Raw genomic sequence first — 13,910 nt, forward strand, 5'->3', positions numbered from 1 at the left:
TCCCCTGCAGCCATCTACGATTATGTGGTTATACGTGAATGTTACTCATGAAACCAGACATTTTATAATGTCACAAATGAGCCTCGACGTGTGGTGCTTTCCGCCGGGTGTATGAATCACCGCTCAGGGAGCAGCGCTGCAGTGACGCAGGGCTTTAAGAGCTTGGCGCTGCGCTGCGTTCAGGTCCAGTCCGTGCCGCCGCACATCGCTGCACTTGTGTCTGCCTGCGGCTCCTCTAAGTGAAGTTTTACTGAAGCCTCTTTGGACTTGTCTAGGAGCCAGATTGGACTTCTCGGACCCGTAAGCCTCCTCTCACCAAACCACAATTCTCTGTGTTGTGAATAGTTGTGCATTGAGTCTGTTTGTATGCCCGCAGATTGCATGTGATGAGTGTTGTCGCAGCGTGCCTCGGTTGGTTAGGGGCTGACGGATGGCTCTCCCTCCCCTGGCTCTGCAGCCTGTTGGCGGGGTTGGGGCTCTGCATGGTCTGGAGGGGGACCTGGAGGTTCATTCTCGTCGCTCTATGCACTATAAGGAGAGACCTGATGTAAGGACTGTGCATGCATGTGCATGTTCTCCTGTCATAGTTATTCATCGCCCTGGGTGCCTTCTCCTTTTTCCAAACTTTCTTTCATTCCCCCCCATCTTCTCGGTCTAAACAGGTGTCTGGTTGTTATCCTGCGAGTTAAGTTTTCCATCTACCTTAATCTGCGGAATAGAAACACTATCCCTGCCCTGTTTGCCCAGACGGCGGCAAAGCACCCAGACAAACCCGCCTTGATCTATGAGTCTACAGGAGAGGTGAGGACTCACAGAGCACCTTCACTGAGAAGGATATCAGATCTTTATGTAAATAATACTGTTGTCAAAACTGCATTTCCATCTTCATATTATTCCAGGTTTGGAGTTTCAGGGAGTTGCAGGAGCGGTGCCATTCTGTGGCCCACTGGGCGCTGGCACAGGGGTGGGCTGAGGGAGATGTGGTGGCCTTGTACATGGAGAGCCAGCCTTTAGTGGTGGCCCTGTGGTTGGGTCTGGCTACCATCGGCGTAGAGCCGGCACTCATAAACCACAACCTTCGACAGCAGTCGCTGCTGCACTGTGTCAGCGTGTCCGGTGCTCGGGCTCTGGTGTTCGGGACAGAGTTGACAGAAGGTAGGAACGCGTCCTGGAGATACTGACTGGGGAAGCAGACAGCATTTGGTAACAGGGCGATTTTGATTGTCTCCCAGCCGTGTCAGAGGTGAGCGACTCTCTGCAGCCCCACATGGTTTTGTTCAGCAGTGGTGAGCCGGACGATGAGGGGAAGCCTTGCAGTCTCCAGGTCCAGAGCCTGAACACCCTGCTGGACCAGTCGCCCAGACACCCGCCGGGGCACACGCTGGGGAAGGACTTCAGCGGTGAGGCTCTGCTGGGTGTTTGTGCATATCTTGTCCTTATGTTACATGATATCCAAAAAGGTTTGATTGCGACACCTTCTTTGCCTTCACAAGTCTTTGCCTGCTACACTCAGATGCTCAGATTTCAGTCTCCTTTAATCCACCCGTTGGAGCATGCTCATTCACAAACACACACACACACACACACACACACACACACACACACACACACACACACACACACACACACACACACACACACACACACACACACACACACACACTTCTGTTAAACAAATCATCAACTCACTTCAAAGAAATATTTGTTCAATTAAATTTGAAAAGATAGTTTTGCTTTTATTTGTTATAATATATTGAAACGCCCCCTAAACTTCATTTTTATAGTTATTAGGTGATCTCTCCATGCATTCACTTTGCCCTTATTGATTTTCTTATCATCTGTATGGTATGGTTTTTACATTTATTATCACATAACATTCCTAGGTTAATACTCTTCAAGTCTTAGCTTGCACAGCCTGTCAGCCATACAGGGGCTGTGGAAGGAGAGACAGAAACGTCTCGAAAGGAATGATGGGGGAAGTCTGGGTGCATACCACACACGTCAAACACTGACAATCAAACAAAACACAATGCACGACGGAGAAAGTAGAAGTTTTGAACTGTAAAAATCCATCTCCGTGGGCACCCATGTAGCACACCTGGTAGAGTGGGTGCCCCGAGGCTGAGGCGGCGGCATGTTGTCCTCCTTCTCTCCCCTTTTCTACTTTACTTCATAAAAGGACAAACTAACTTCTCTTTTCGTACCTCCTCTCTCCATGCAGACAGACTTTTCTACATCTACACTTCTGGTACAACAGGAATGCCGAAGGCAGCTGTGGTGGTGCACAGTCGGTGAGTGGGTGATCCCATCTGAACTGATGGTGGAGTCTTAACTTTATGCAGGGAACTAAAATGAGTTTATTCAGTCTCGAAGGCAAGTTTTTAAAGGACCAAGCAGTGGCAAGTTGATGGAAACGCTGCAGGACAACTGTGTCCGATTGCATCGACTCACGATTTGCCCACACACATCTGACAATCTTTTTGCTATGTATCTCATTTGTCATCATCCAGTTAGTCACTCTGAATTGCAGTTACACACGTTTCAATTACAATCAGGACCGTAAAGGGTTTGTTGTGTAGATGAGGTCTCATCATGATGGATGTCAGTCAGTTTATTCCACCTTTCTCGTTAAGGTATTATCGCATCGCTGCCTTCGGTTTCCACTCCTTTGGCTTGTGTCATGATGACATCATCTACAACTGCCTGCCCTTGTACCATTCTGCAGGTAGGCATCAGCCATAACCTGTTTTTCCTCTCTTCAACAAGACAGCTCGTTATGTATTAAAATGCTTAATTAAAAAAAAAAGAAAGACCATCCCAGCATCATCTCGGCTTTCCTTCTATTATACTATCAAAACATAACACCAAACTAATTACACCGTGATGCTACTGTGATCATAATCATACTTAATAACTTTACAGCAACTGTTCGCATTGTTAGTGTTATACTACGTCAGCACTGAAACCAGCATCACACCCATCACCATCATTGCCTGTCTGCCGGGATTCTCTGCTAATTACTCATAATATATAAAGACTGTTTCTTTCTGAATGAATGTTACCAGCAGTCAATTTTCAATTTCTCGTTTTGGTTAAATCACTGGTGTTGATGTGCAATCTTATTATTAGTCCTATTGTGGTGTATTTTACTACTGACGTAAGTATGAATACGTTGTAAATGTAAATGTAAAATATGAACGTTTACAGGCACCATCATGGGTGTCGGCCAGTGTTTGCTCTTTGGTCTGACTGTCGTCGTCAGGAGGAAGTTCTCAGCCAGTCGTTTCTGGGGCGACTGTATCAAACACGACTGCACTGTGAGTACGCAGCGTCATCAAAGTTCAGTTAATGAGGAGAGTCCGGCTGCAGGTCAGCTGGCCAGTTGGGTTCTCTTGGAACCAAACCTGACTGATCTCTTTGTTTTTTTTTGTCAAGGTAATTCAATACATAGGTGAGATTTGTCGTTACCTGTTGGCCCAACCCGTCCGTTCATCCGAGGCACATCACCGGGTGCGTGTTGCCATTGGTAACGGCCTCCGTCCTTCTGTGTGGGAGGAGTTTGTCCAGAGATTCAGAATACGACGGGTCGGGGAATTTTATGGCGCCACAGAGTGCAACTGCAGCCTGCTCAACATAGATGGAAAGGTGCGTGTTGGGTTGAATGGTTTGTAAGGTAGAGGGGAGCGTTTTCCACACTGCATTCCATCTCATGCACATATCCTACGTGTCCAGGTGGGGGCGTGCGGCTTCACCAGTCGTATACTGCCCAGCTTTTACCCCGTCAGACTGATCAGGGTGCAGGAGGAGAACGGAGAGCTGCTTAGGGATTCACAGGGACTCTGTATACCCTGTCTGCCTGGTGAGAACACACACACACACCTACACAGAAGCCACAACTGGATAAAAATACAACTTATCAAAGAGATGTCTCGTCCTGTCCCCGTCTGTCTCCGTAGGTGAGCCAGGCATGTTAGTAGGACACATCAACCACACTGATCCGCTCAGGAGATTTGACGGCTACGTTGATGAGGAATCCACCAATCAGAAAATAGCTCACGATGTCTTCAAGATGGGGGACTCGGCATATGTCTCGGGTATGTGTGACCGAGTCTCACCGGGAATAGAATAATGATGATGGAACATGTTTCCTCCCACAGTCTGAAGACATACAGTGTAGGACAGCTGGATTGAAGACTTTTAATATAAAGGTGAATGTTGGTGATTCACTGCCTGTGATGACTGATGTTTGGAACCTGTCCACCATGTTTCCCGCCTTCCACCCAATTTGCATGCTGGAATGTATCCCAATGCTGGGATATATTCCAGATCCCTCTGTGTGAAAAAAAGCAAAAGAAACAAAGAACAAATGATGATGAATAGAGAGGCTACACTCAAGACGTACAGAGGACAGATACAAACATCTAGGAGACGTGACGTCTTTTTATCTTTTTAGCAAGTCCACTATTGCCACATTTACAAACGGCACAGTCGAGCACACAGAGAATCATCACCGTGTCCGATCAAAGTCAAAGCTGCACCAGTGAGTCATCGTCGCAGCAGGCTTTCCCTTCGTCTTTGTCCTCTCCTCTGTGATCCCCTCCAGGGATGATGATGGTGATCGTTATTGTCTCTGTCTCTGCCTGTCTGTCCGTCTCTGTCTCTCAGGTGACATACTGGTGATGGATGACTATGGCTACGTGTATTTCAGGGACCGTAGTGGCGACACGTTTCGTTGGCGAGGGGAGAACGTTTCCACCACAGAGGTGGAGGGAGTCCTCAGCCGCCTGCTGGGACACACAGTTGTAGCCGTCTACGGAGTTTCTGTGCCAGGTAGAGATGAGACGAGACGATCGGGGGGTCTTGAACGTTAAAAGTCTTATGTTTATCACCTCACCTGTCTGTCTGTGCACAGGTGTGGAGGGGAAGGCCGGTATGGCAGCTGTGGCTCACACACAAGGCCAGTTTGACCTTGAGGCGTTCTTGCTCGGCGTACAGAAAGCCCTGCCTTCCTACGCACGCCCCGTCTTCCTGCGACTCATGCCATCTGTTGACACTACAGGTAAGACAGTGACACAAGGACGGACACACACACACACACACACACATATACACACTGACAAAGTTGCACATAAAAGTTTCCACTTTTGCCCTCAGGTACCTTTAAAATCCAGAAGACACGGCTGCAGAGGGAAGGATACAAGCCACAAGACTCGAGTGAGGAGATTTATTTTCTGAACGGTCATGCTGGCCGTTATGAGGCTGTTACTGATGAACTCTATAATGCCATCCTGGAGGGGGGAGTACATGTGTGACAGGAGGAGGCTGAGAAGAAAACAGACTGTTGAAGAAGATAGTTTGTTTATTTCAAACAGTAAAGAGAGAAAAGGGATGCATATCCAGACAAATACATATCTAAATACTAATGCAGAAATATTAATGTGGAACTGTTTTTTAATTATTTTTTACATCAAATGAATTATGTATTTTTGTTACCAATTTAGTGCACATTTTTTTGTATTGCATCTGAACAGAATATAACATGAAGACTTATACATACTGTATATCTAAAGCCAGCAAAACCGCATAAATGGAGCTCAAACTCATTTTGAATTTAAAGGGAAAAAAATCACATTACCAAAGGGGATTACCAAAGTCACCAGGATTCATCCCCTGGGGACCATGAATGTGAAACAATTCATGGCAGCTAAGAGATTTCAGCCTGGAAAAATGGTGGTCTCCCTTTCTTTAAGCCATGCTATGACTAAAAACTAGGAATAACAGCATTGAACACATGATAATGATAATAAACTGTATGATCATCGTGATTCCTCTGGATGTGTTTGTGACGGTGAGACTCACTGCTGAGCTCTGTTCAGGGAGACGTGGTAGGTCACACTGAACCTGGGCTTGTTGCTCTGTGTTTTGACAGCGGGTTTGTCACTTTTTGTCTTTTCCTTTCCTACGGGTTTTGTTTTAATCAGCTGGTTCTTCGAATTGCATCTCTGAGGTTTGGCTTTCTTCTTCTCCTCCCTAATAGAACAAATAAGCAAGCTTTTGTCTTCAGTCGCACATACGATCTCTGATGTCTCCTTGTTGCTTTTGGCCAAAGCAGTGTTACTTTTCACCACCTGATCCTCCTCGGAGACGGCCGTGTCCTTCGCAGGCACAAAGTCTGACGCCACGCTGACCTTCACTCTCTGTGCCAACACAGTAAAGCCCCCACACGACGCTATGCTCTCAAAGTATGGGTACACCTTTTCAGCAAAGCCATGTCTAAACATGAAAAGATGCGTGTCAGTATCGGCGTCCGTGAATTCCAGCGTCCCTTCATCCCAGTCCAGCCTCACCCGGACCCTGCAGAGGTGGCGTGAGTTCAGGGTCTGAGCGGGAGTGGTCAGAGCTAGGTAGCTGCCTCCTCGCAGGCTGATACACCACAGTCCTTCCTCCGGACAGGCCTCAAACTCTGCCCTTCTGGACACGGACTGAGCAGCCACACCGACTGTCCAATTGTTGGTGTTGCCAACCTGTAGAAATAAAAAGAGGAGTCAATACGCCCTCTCTCGTACCTCAAAAAAAGGTAAAAGGATAAAATGCCTAAAAGTCTCAAGCCCAAAATACCCCAAAAGCCAAAAAACCTGATCCTTTGTTGTGTCTGTTAACACCGTTAACAACTGAATTAACACCAAACTATTGGATAATACTCTTATGCAGCATCGTACACCTCCTGTCCTGCCTGGCCTTCATTCGTGGAGCCTCTCAGCTGTCTAACAGTTGCCATCGTTGCAGCCTGTTTCCTAAATACCAACTCTGATGATGATCAGGAGTTGTCTATTCAGTGAATATATCAAAGCAAATTATAACATATTGACCGATCAAATGAATATCACGTACAATATCGTCACTCTTATTAAATGAACACTAAGTATGTGAATACCTCAATATCCCAACAGTGCACTCCCGATTCAAAGCCCTCTCTGGCCAGGATGCAGGAACACGGGTGGAAACGTTCGGGGTTGGCTGGGACAGTCCGACTCTGTGGGGGTCCAGGGGCGATATGGACGCTGTTTAACCCAGGAGACACCGTGAGGCACTGGCCTGCTGTCCTGGGGTCAAATGTCAATGGAGCTGGAAGATACAGAGGGGGGGTCAGAGGGTACTGAGGCAGTAAGGGGAGAGGAGGCATGCATGCTTAGAAAGAGACTGACTGTACGGGGCGATGCGTTTCATCTCCTCCCACTCAGCATACTGGAGGTTACCCAGGTGTTTGGCCACATCTAGAGGTCTGCACACCATCGGACCATCTGTCCATGTACTGCAGTAAATAAACATGAACAGACAGTTATACACTTTCATTTGCATATTTATATATAATCTTTATGTGTGAAAAATACCCAGAAATCTCACATACCTATTCATGGTGTCTTGGCAGTGCTGTAAAAACAAAAAATATCTGCATGGTTACTTTATTAACACAAATACTTGTTCCCATTCTTTGACTAAATAATGTGATAATTTAAAAAAAGATTTGATTGATGTTACCTCTAAAAATCCAACCCCGTCTCCTCCCGCATCCAGCTCCTCTTCAACTAGTCGGATCTTCTCTTCCAGAGACGTGATCACCTGATTGGTTCTGTCTATCTGTTCGTCCGCCTCCCTCTTCTTCTCCTCCCGTTCCCGCCCGAGCGCAAGTAGCCTGGCTGCTTCCTCGTCTCTCAAAAACTGGTGAAGACTCTCAAATTCCTTCTTCATGTTTTCCTCTGTGAGTTCGGCCTCAGCCTGGGAAGAGAAGAAAAAGCACATGTGAGGAAGAAGCAGGAGGTCCTAAAGCAGCGAACCCAACATGAAGTTAAAAGTTCTACCTGGTTATGTGTATATGCATCCTCACAGGTCTGAGTGACTTTCTCAAAGTGAGTCATCTTCTTCTTCAGTGTGTTGAGTGATGTTCTGAGCTCCTCCTAGTGGTCGAAAGGTCAACGACTTTGAAATAGCACTCTATTAGTAGATATGTTAACAGACATGTGTTGCAAAAATATAGAAGTGTAGCCAAAGATGAGTAGTAAGTAGAGTGCTCTACTTAAGCCAACTGCTTGTTGTTTATTTGAGGAATTTATTTGGCAGTTATCAGTTACTTTGCAGATTAAGGTTTTATGAAAATCATAAAAAATAAAACGTATGTATAATAAATTATGTCACGCTTTCGTTGCTGGTTTGCCGTCATGTTATTTATTGGTATTACTATGAAAAAGGTATTAAGTTGAATTGTCTGTGGTATTAAAAAGGCCATAAACGTAACTAAATTTAACTAATTATCCTGGGAAAAGTCCTAATCAGGCAAAATAAGTGAAACCACCCGAAGGGTTGGCCTAATGTGAAGATTACCAAATACACAATTACATTTAAATGTCACTGACCAAACTACAAAACAGTGTAATGAGATGTGTTCTACTTCAACCAGCTAAAACATGCTGCATACACTCTAATGATCAGCATTAATAAATCAGTAATATGATGAAAAAAACAGACACAAATTTAACATAATCCACCAGCTCTTAGCGTTTTTCGGTGAGTTTGTGCCAAATTGCATGTCTAATGAGATCCAAACATTCATTCATGACACATGTGTGATGATAGCAACAATAATTACCAGCTTAGTTTCCAGCTCGCCGCCTCTATAAACTTCGCTCTAAATTATGCCTGTGCACACTAATCTTGGATTAACAGGCGGCATTTGTTTGTGCAGCAAATACATATTTACAAGAGATGGAAAAAAGGGAAGAAAATACAGCCTGACTGCCTCCTTGTTGAAGTACTGCTTACTGTGGTCACAAGAAGCACGTTAATGAAAAAGTGCCAAATGGTCATGATGGGCTACACTTAGTCTCAGCAAAACATAGGGTTCAAATCTTGGTGTTGCTTGATGTCTTTGTGCCAGTGTTTTGTTTGGCTTTGTGGCTCCAACTGGAAAACCAGCAATCAAGCCCTCTCGTTTGGCAATCATGTGCCCTGCTCAAGTGTCCTTGAGGATAACAGTGAGATTTCTGCCAGCTGCTCTGCTCTCCAACCCTTCAGCATGATGCTTTATGCTTTCTCTGGCTGAACAAGGAGGCATATTTCAGGCCTTTTACTATAATGGCTCCCTGAAAGTGGTCCCAAGATAAACCTGGGGGTTGACGAGATGAGCGAATCTAAAACAGCTTTACAAATATATTCTTATTTTATTTGTCTTTTTCAATAATTCAGTCAGTTGCAGGCTCATTAAAATATACCACCCACAGCTTGAGAACGACCTATGCAAACCATATTTTTCTCCGTTGTCAAGACCTCCAACATCAGTTGTAGTTTGCAATGCAGTTAAAATGTTGCAGAGCCAGAACCTGATTCCTACCTTGCAGTCAGTTGCAGCCTCCGTCAGGAGGTAGACCCTGTGTCCTACGTGGCTCACCGCTACACATTGTTGACATAAAGGCTCCAAGTCATCCAAACAGAACATGGACAGCCTCTCTTCATGGTCCTCACACTGCTCCGCAGAGTCAACCGACCGGGGGATCAAGGCTCGGTGGAGGCAGACGGGGAGGATGGATTGGCAGCTCATGGTGGTCTCCAGATTTGTAGCCAGCTGGGTCAGACTGAAGAAGTGAGTTCGTATGAAAGTTGGGAAAGTTGGGAACATGGGAGGGCATTAAAGGGGAGGGGGGGTATCAGTGTTGTACAGTATGTGCAGATGCCAGGCGCCAGTCCACATGAGAGGGACTGAAGTTACTTGACATAGATCTGCTTACATACTCCTTACCAAACTTGGAGCTTAGTGTGTGTGTCTACACCAGATATCACTCAAGTTTGACTTTTCATAACCCTGTGATTTATGGTTCATTCTCACATCCCAAGGCCAAATCCATTCCTGTGCCTTTGCTTGTTACTTATACTTCACCTATTCCCCCCATAGAGGTATAGCACTTCTTTCACTGAACGCCATACTTTACGAGCAAAACACAAGGTGTAATTGTCAACTTTTGTGTGCTGAGTTTTTTTTTTTTACTTTCACATGTAGTATTAAATGATTGTATATTTGTGGAGACATATGCATCCAATTTCACTGACCTTTAACAAGTTCAGCTGCTCAGATCCAGAGAACATGTGAGAGCAGATCAGCTCTGGCAGGTGAATCACATTTCATCAAATCATGTATGCTCCAAAGTGAAATGAGACATACAATCTGTTCATATTTAATTTGCAACAGGTGGTGGTATATAAGACAGGCATGACCATAAGTACGTGTCCGTGCACCTTTAACCCTTTATTTGTCTTGTCGGCACATTTTAAGCTGCGATATCTTGATGAAAAATGAGTGAGCGTTTCAGAACCAGGCCCTTTCCACATGGCTTCCTTCCTCCCAGGAAGTTCACCATTAGCATGTTATCTGATGTATTTGTGGTGAAGAAAAGTGTTAGAGGGCTGAATGATTTTTTTTTTATTAAAAAAAGAACAAACCCTGTTTCATGTTTATGTCATTTATAACACGTTTTATTCCAGGAGTTGCCTTTTCCATGCATTTACATGCCTTCTTTTTTACACTAAAATTCAAATATAAGATATAAGACGTTTGTAATAATAACATGTCTTGTATTTCAACGTCACAGAGAAACGTTCATGCTATCTGTTTAAACTGTACTGTTGGAACCTATTCTCTACCACTGCTCATATTAAAAACATTTAAATATATGTATTTTCAAAACAAAAACACATTTTGCCTGGGTGGGACCACTAAAGGGTTAATCAAGAGATAACAGACAAAACCCTCCATGCATATTGATACCATGTGAACCATGTGGCTTTGAAGCTGAAGTCTCAAGCAGGTCTAACTGTTATCATAAACATACCCATGTCTGTTAATACGGGTGCTTCTGTGCACGCATTGGATTGAAGGATTTCTGCGACAGATTTGGTCACACACCTGAGCAGCAGGATCTCACACAGGCTGAGACTAGATAAAACACATCACACTAGCTGTCTCTGCACATTTGTTTGCATGTGTTTTCGGTCATGGTTTTGAAGAGCTCTCCTTTCCATATTTCCCTCCGTCTGCTGTCCTCCTCCACGGCTCCGATAATCCAGACAGCTGAGCGTTGCACCTCTCTCTGACATGAAGAGTGTTAGAGACAATGATGATGCTTGGTGAAGGTAAAAGCTTCACTGTATTGCTCTTAAAAGTGCTCCGATTGTGCAGCACACAGTTTTCCCTCTCGACTGCACAGCTCATCGGTTATCTCAGTCCTGAAGTGGTCCAAAGTGTCCTCTCTCCATTTTTCTGAAATCAGTCTCCACTGCGATCACCATTTTATTAAAATTTGGAGAAGAATGCAGTTCCTTGTCGTGGTTCCACTGTTTAACCTGCACAGTAAACTATGAGGCCACATGGGGTTACTTTTGTTTGTCTCAAAATAAATCACTTTTATTGAGTCTGCCACAATGAAATGACATGCAAGTAAAGGACGAGGTGGAGTGCTGTGGTTGGATGTGACTTTGAATGCTCCAGGTATGTGAAGGCGGTTGGGGGTGTAAGATGGAGCTCCTGGCTGTCAAATCTGCACCTCCGTACAAAACATGTGCCGACACGTCAAAGGTATACGCTTTTAGATTTCAGCTGCTTTTTTCTGTCTATAGGCAATCCACAAATCTGTTTTACTCGAGCAAACGCACTTGAATGCGTCTTCATGTCTTTGCTGCTGTGTGCATCTGAGCTTCAGGTCAATCAGGTGGTAAACTGGCATGCTGGGATTGCCATTCCTGTAAGCACCCATACGTTGCCCCAGTGTCACTCCGATGAACAGACACGGCAGGCTAACATACTACGAGCCGCAACACGAAATCAGAGCTCCGGTAAAGTTCGCTTCCCAATCATGATGAGCCGGCACAGTCTCTGCGCGCTTTGTTGCTTACGTTTCAAGTTATTCTCTCCCCATACGTCTCCTTGATCATATCTGGTCTGTTAGCACTCCTTCTCAGATGCTGTCTTCCTATAGAAGCTCAGAGGAAACTGGGGTACATCCAGTGGGCGATGAGGGGGAGGCGAGCAACCATCAGACAAACATCATCCTCTGAACCTCTGACTCTCACATCCTCCTCATCTCATTCCTGTGTACATTTTAAACCACGCTACTTTTTGTTTGCCTTAATGTTGAACCAAAAGATTTGGCATTTTTTACCTGTTTGTATGATGAAACAGGTCAATGATGTCATGTGTTAGAGGATTAGGGCTTGTCGTTGGTCTTGTCGATTAACATCTTTCATCTTTCCACATCTTGGTGATGGAAGAAGTGATGTCCTCCCTCAAGGATCAAGTATTTCCCAGGATTATTGTACATCACAGCAGGAGGAGGACAGCCTGGATCAGAGTGAATGAAAAGGGACAAATAACGTGTATACAACACATACAGGCAAACACATGCTCAGGTAGAAACCAATGGAGAAATGCATCATGCCTTGTCTTTCTCCTAACCTGCACTATATGCATATTTTGCATGCCTGCAGCAGTTACTGTCTGAAGTCTACAGTACAGCAAAGCAGCAGGTAAAAGTTGCCACGGCTGCCCTGAAGGAGGAGTTGTCACTATATGGCGCTGATGTGGAGCAACAGATCTCTGCAGGACTGCGACAGGCCGGTGTGCTGCAGGACCACGTCGCCCACGCGATCACAGGTGTTCGTGTCTGTGAAGTCGCAGGATGTAAAATGAGACTGTGTTCTGCATCTTGATCCTTTTCACTGCCGCTCACCTTAGAGGACGCGTGTGAGCCGATGTTACGGTCTCTAGGCGATCACCCAAGGCTAGACTGTACTCTGCAGGAAGTGGCCATGCCTGCCTTTGATGGAATTGCTTGTGATAACATCATAGAGTTGGCATCAAAGAGCACAGCAGTGAAAGATATCAAAAAAGAGGTGCATTTGTGCAAACATGCCCTTTTTTCTACCCATTTCTTTTCCATTTTCAGTTGTTCCCATAGGACGTCAGGACTCAATTAAAATCTGAGTGGTCCCAAGTTGAGTAAAGAGATATGAAACTAAATAATTCAGTCTTACATTGCTGTAAAAAAGGTTTAAAGTGCCTGAAACCTTCAGCTCCTCAGGCCTCCCTTCAAAGAAAAACCCCTCTTTGGTGGAACTGCAGACAACTCGTGTCCATTTTAAGGCAATAAAGTAATCCGTGATTAGATGTCATAAATAGCATTCCTCCATTTTGTGTCAATCGCTGTATTCGCCTCAAAGGTGGGTAGCTGAAGATTGTGTTTGTCTAGCACAGTAACAGCAGAAGGAGGATATATGATCAAAAATCCCCTCAGGCGACAGGAGAGGAGTTTTTATAGTTTCTTACATCACTTTTGACTGGCAGCCATTGAATAGCGTTATTATGTGGTGGAATGTGAGGCCTGAGGCTTGTGATATGTTAATGGGAGCTCATGTCATTGTTTATTTTTGAAATATTTATACGTCTTTTCTAAGAGTAATGTATGGAAATACAATGTGGCTACCCAATCAACTATCTTCTGTTAAATCAGTGTGGATTATATATGATCTAGTCAGCATTTTTGCACCAAATCCAAGGCTTGAACAGTGACTCTCCAATGTGAACTGGCAGCTCATTCACTATATCTTCCACTCCATCCTGAGAGTGTGATGAGGGATTGTTTAAGTTTCTGGCAAAACTACAGGTTAGTAACAAGATTAAGCGCTTAATGTTCATCCCCATTTGAAAAATATCAGAACTCATCATTGCTGTAACTTTATTGTATTTGTTTGCTACGTTTTCATGATTGCAGTGTCAAGATTAGATCTCTGTGTCCTGCAGTGATGAGGTGCTCCCTGCCTGCAGCGGTTTATTCCTCTCCCCATCGTGCCCAGCAACCCCTGCAGCTGTT

At 44.8% G+C, this 13,910-nt stretch overlaps 2 protein-coding genes across 3 annotated transcripts; one reads left to right on the forward strand and one right to left on the reverse strand.

Moving 5' to 3' along the window:
* The first annotated feature begins 163 nt into the window (after positions 1-163).
* On the forward strand, positions 164-5,496 carry LOC311010427 (long-chain fatty acid transport protein 1-like). 2 transcript variants are annotated; one of them, XM_084004911.1, is made up of 14 exons: positions 164-300; positions 377-547; positions 663-801; positions 900-1,155; positions 1,233-1,400; positions 2,222-2,291; positions 2,634-2,725; positions 3,208-3,317; positions 3,436-3,645; positions 3,733-3,859; positions 3,957-4,094; positions 4,666-4,830; positions 4,913-5,059; positions 5,155-5,496. In XM_084004911.1, the coding sequence occupies exons 2-14, from the start codon at positions 387-389 to the stop codon at positions 5,310-5,312; spliced, it is 1,941 nt and encodes a 646-aa protein (XP_083861037.1). In that variant the 5' UTR covers positions 164-300; positions 377-386; the 3' UTR covers positions 5,313-5,496. The 2 variants fall into 2 exon arrangements, with proteins under 2 accessions (XP_083861037.1, XP_083861038.1); XM_084004912.1 differs by lacking the exon at positions 5,155-5,496 and having other exon boundaries at positions 4,709-4,830; positions 4,913-5,050.
* Positions 5,497-5,637: 141 nt separating this feature from the next.
* Positions 5,638-9,592, reverse strand: LOC311011541 (zinc-binding protein A33-like; the record flags this gene model as incomplete). Its single annotated transcript, XM_084006575.1, has 7 exons — positions 5,638-6,524; positions 6,935-7,125; positions 7,206-7,312; positions 7,409-7,431; positions 7,540-7,776; positions 7,860-7,955; positions 9,386-9,592. 7 exons carry the CDS (start codon positions 9,590-9,592, stop codon positions 5,856-5,858), a joined length of 1,530 nt encoding a protein of 509 aa, XP_083862701.1. The 3' UTR covers positions 5,638-5,855.
* Between the last annotated feature and the right edge of the window lie 4,318 nt (positions 9,593-13,910).

The sequence above is a fragment of the Eutrigla gurnardus genome (assembly GCF_963514095.1).
Source record: "Eutrigla gurnardus genome assembly, chromosome: 3".
Taxonomy (NCBI): domain Eukaryota; kingdom Metazoa; phylum Chordata; class Actinopteri; order Perciformes; family Triglidae; genus Eutrigla; species Eutrigla gurnardus.

Coding starts and splice junctions, on each gene's coding strand:
- LOC311010427 (XM_084004911.1), top strand. CDS start 387: ATGAGTGTTGTCGCAGCGTGCCTCGGTTGGTTAGGGGCTGACGGATGG. Junction 548..662: donor ACTATAAGGAGAGACCTGAT/GTAAGGACTGTG, acceptor CGGTCTAAACAG/GTGTCTGGTTGTTATCCTGC. Junction 3,318..3,435: donor GTATCAAACACGACTGCACT/GTGAGTACGCAG, acceptor TTTTTTGTCAAG/GTAATTCAATACATAGGTGA.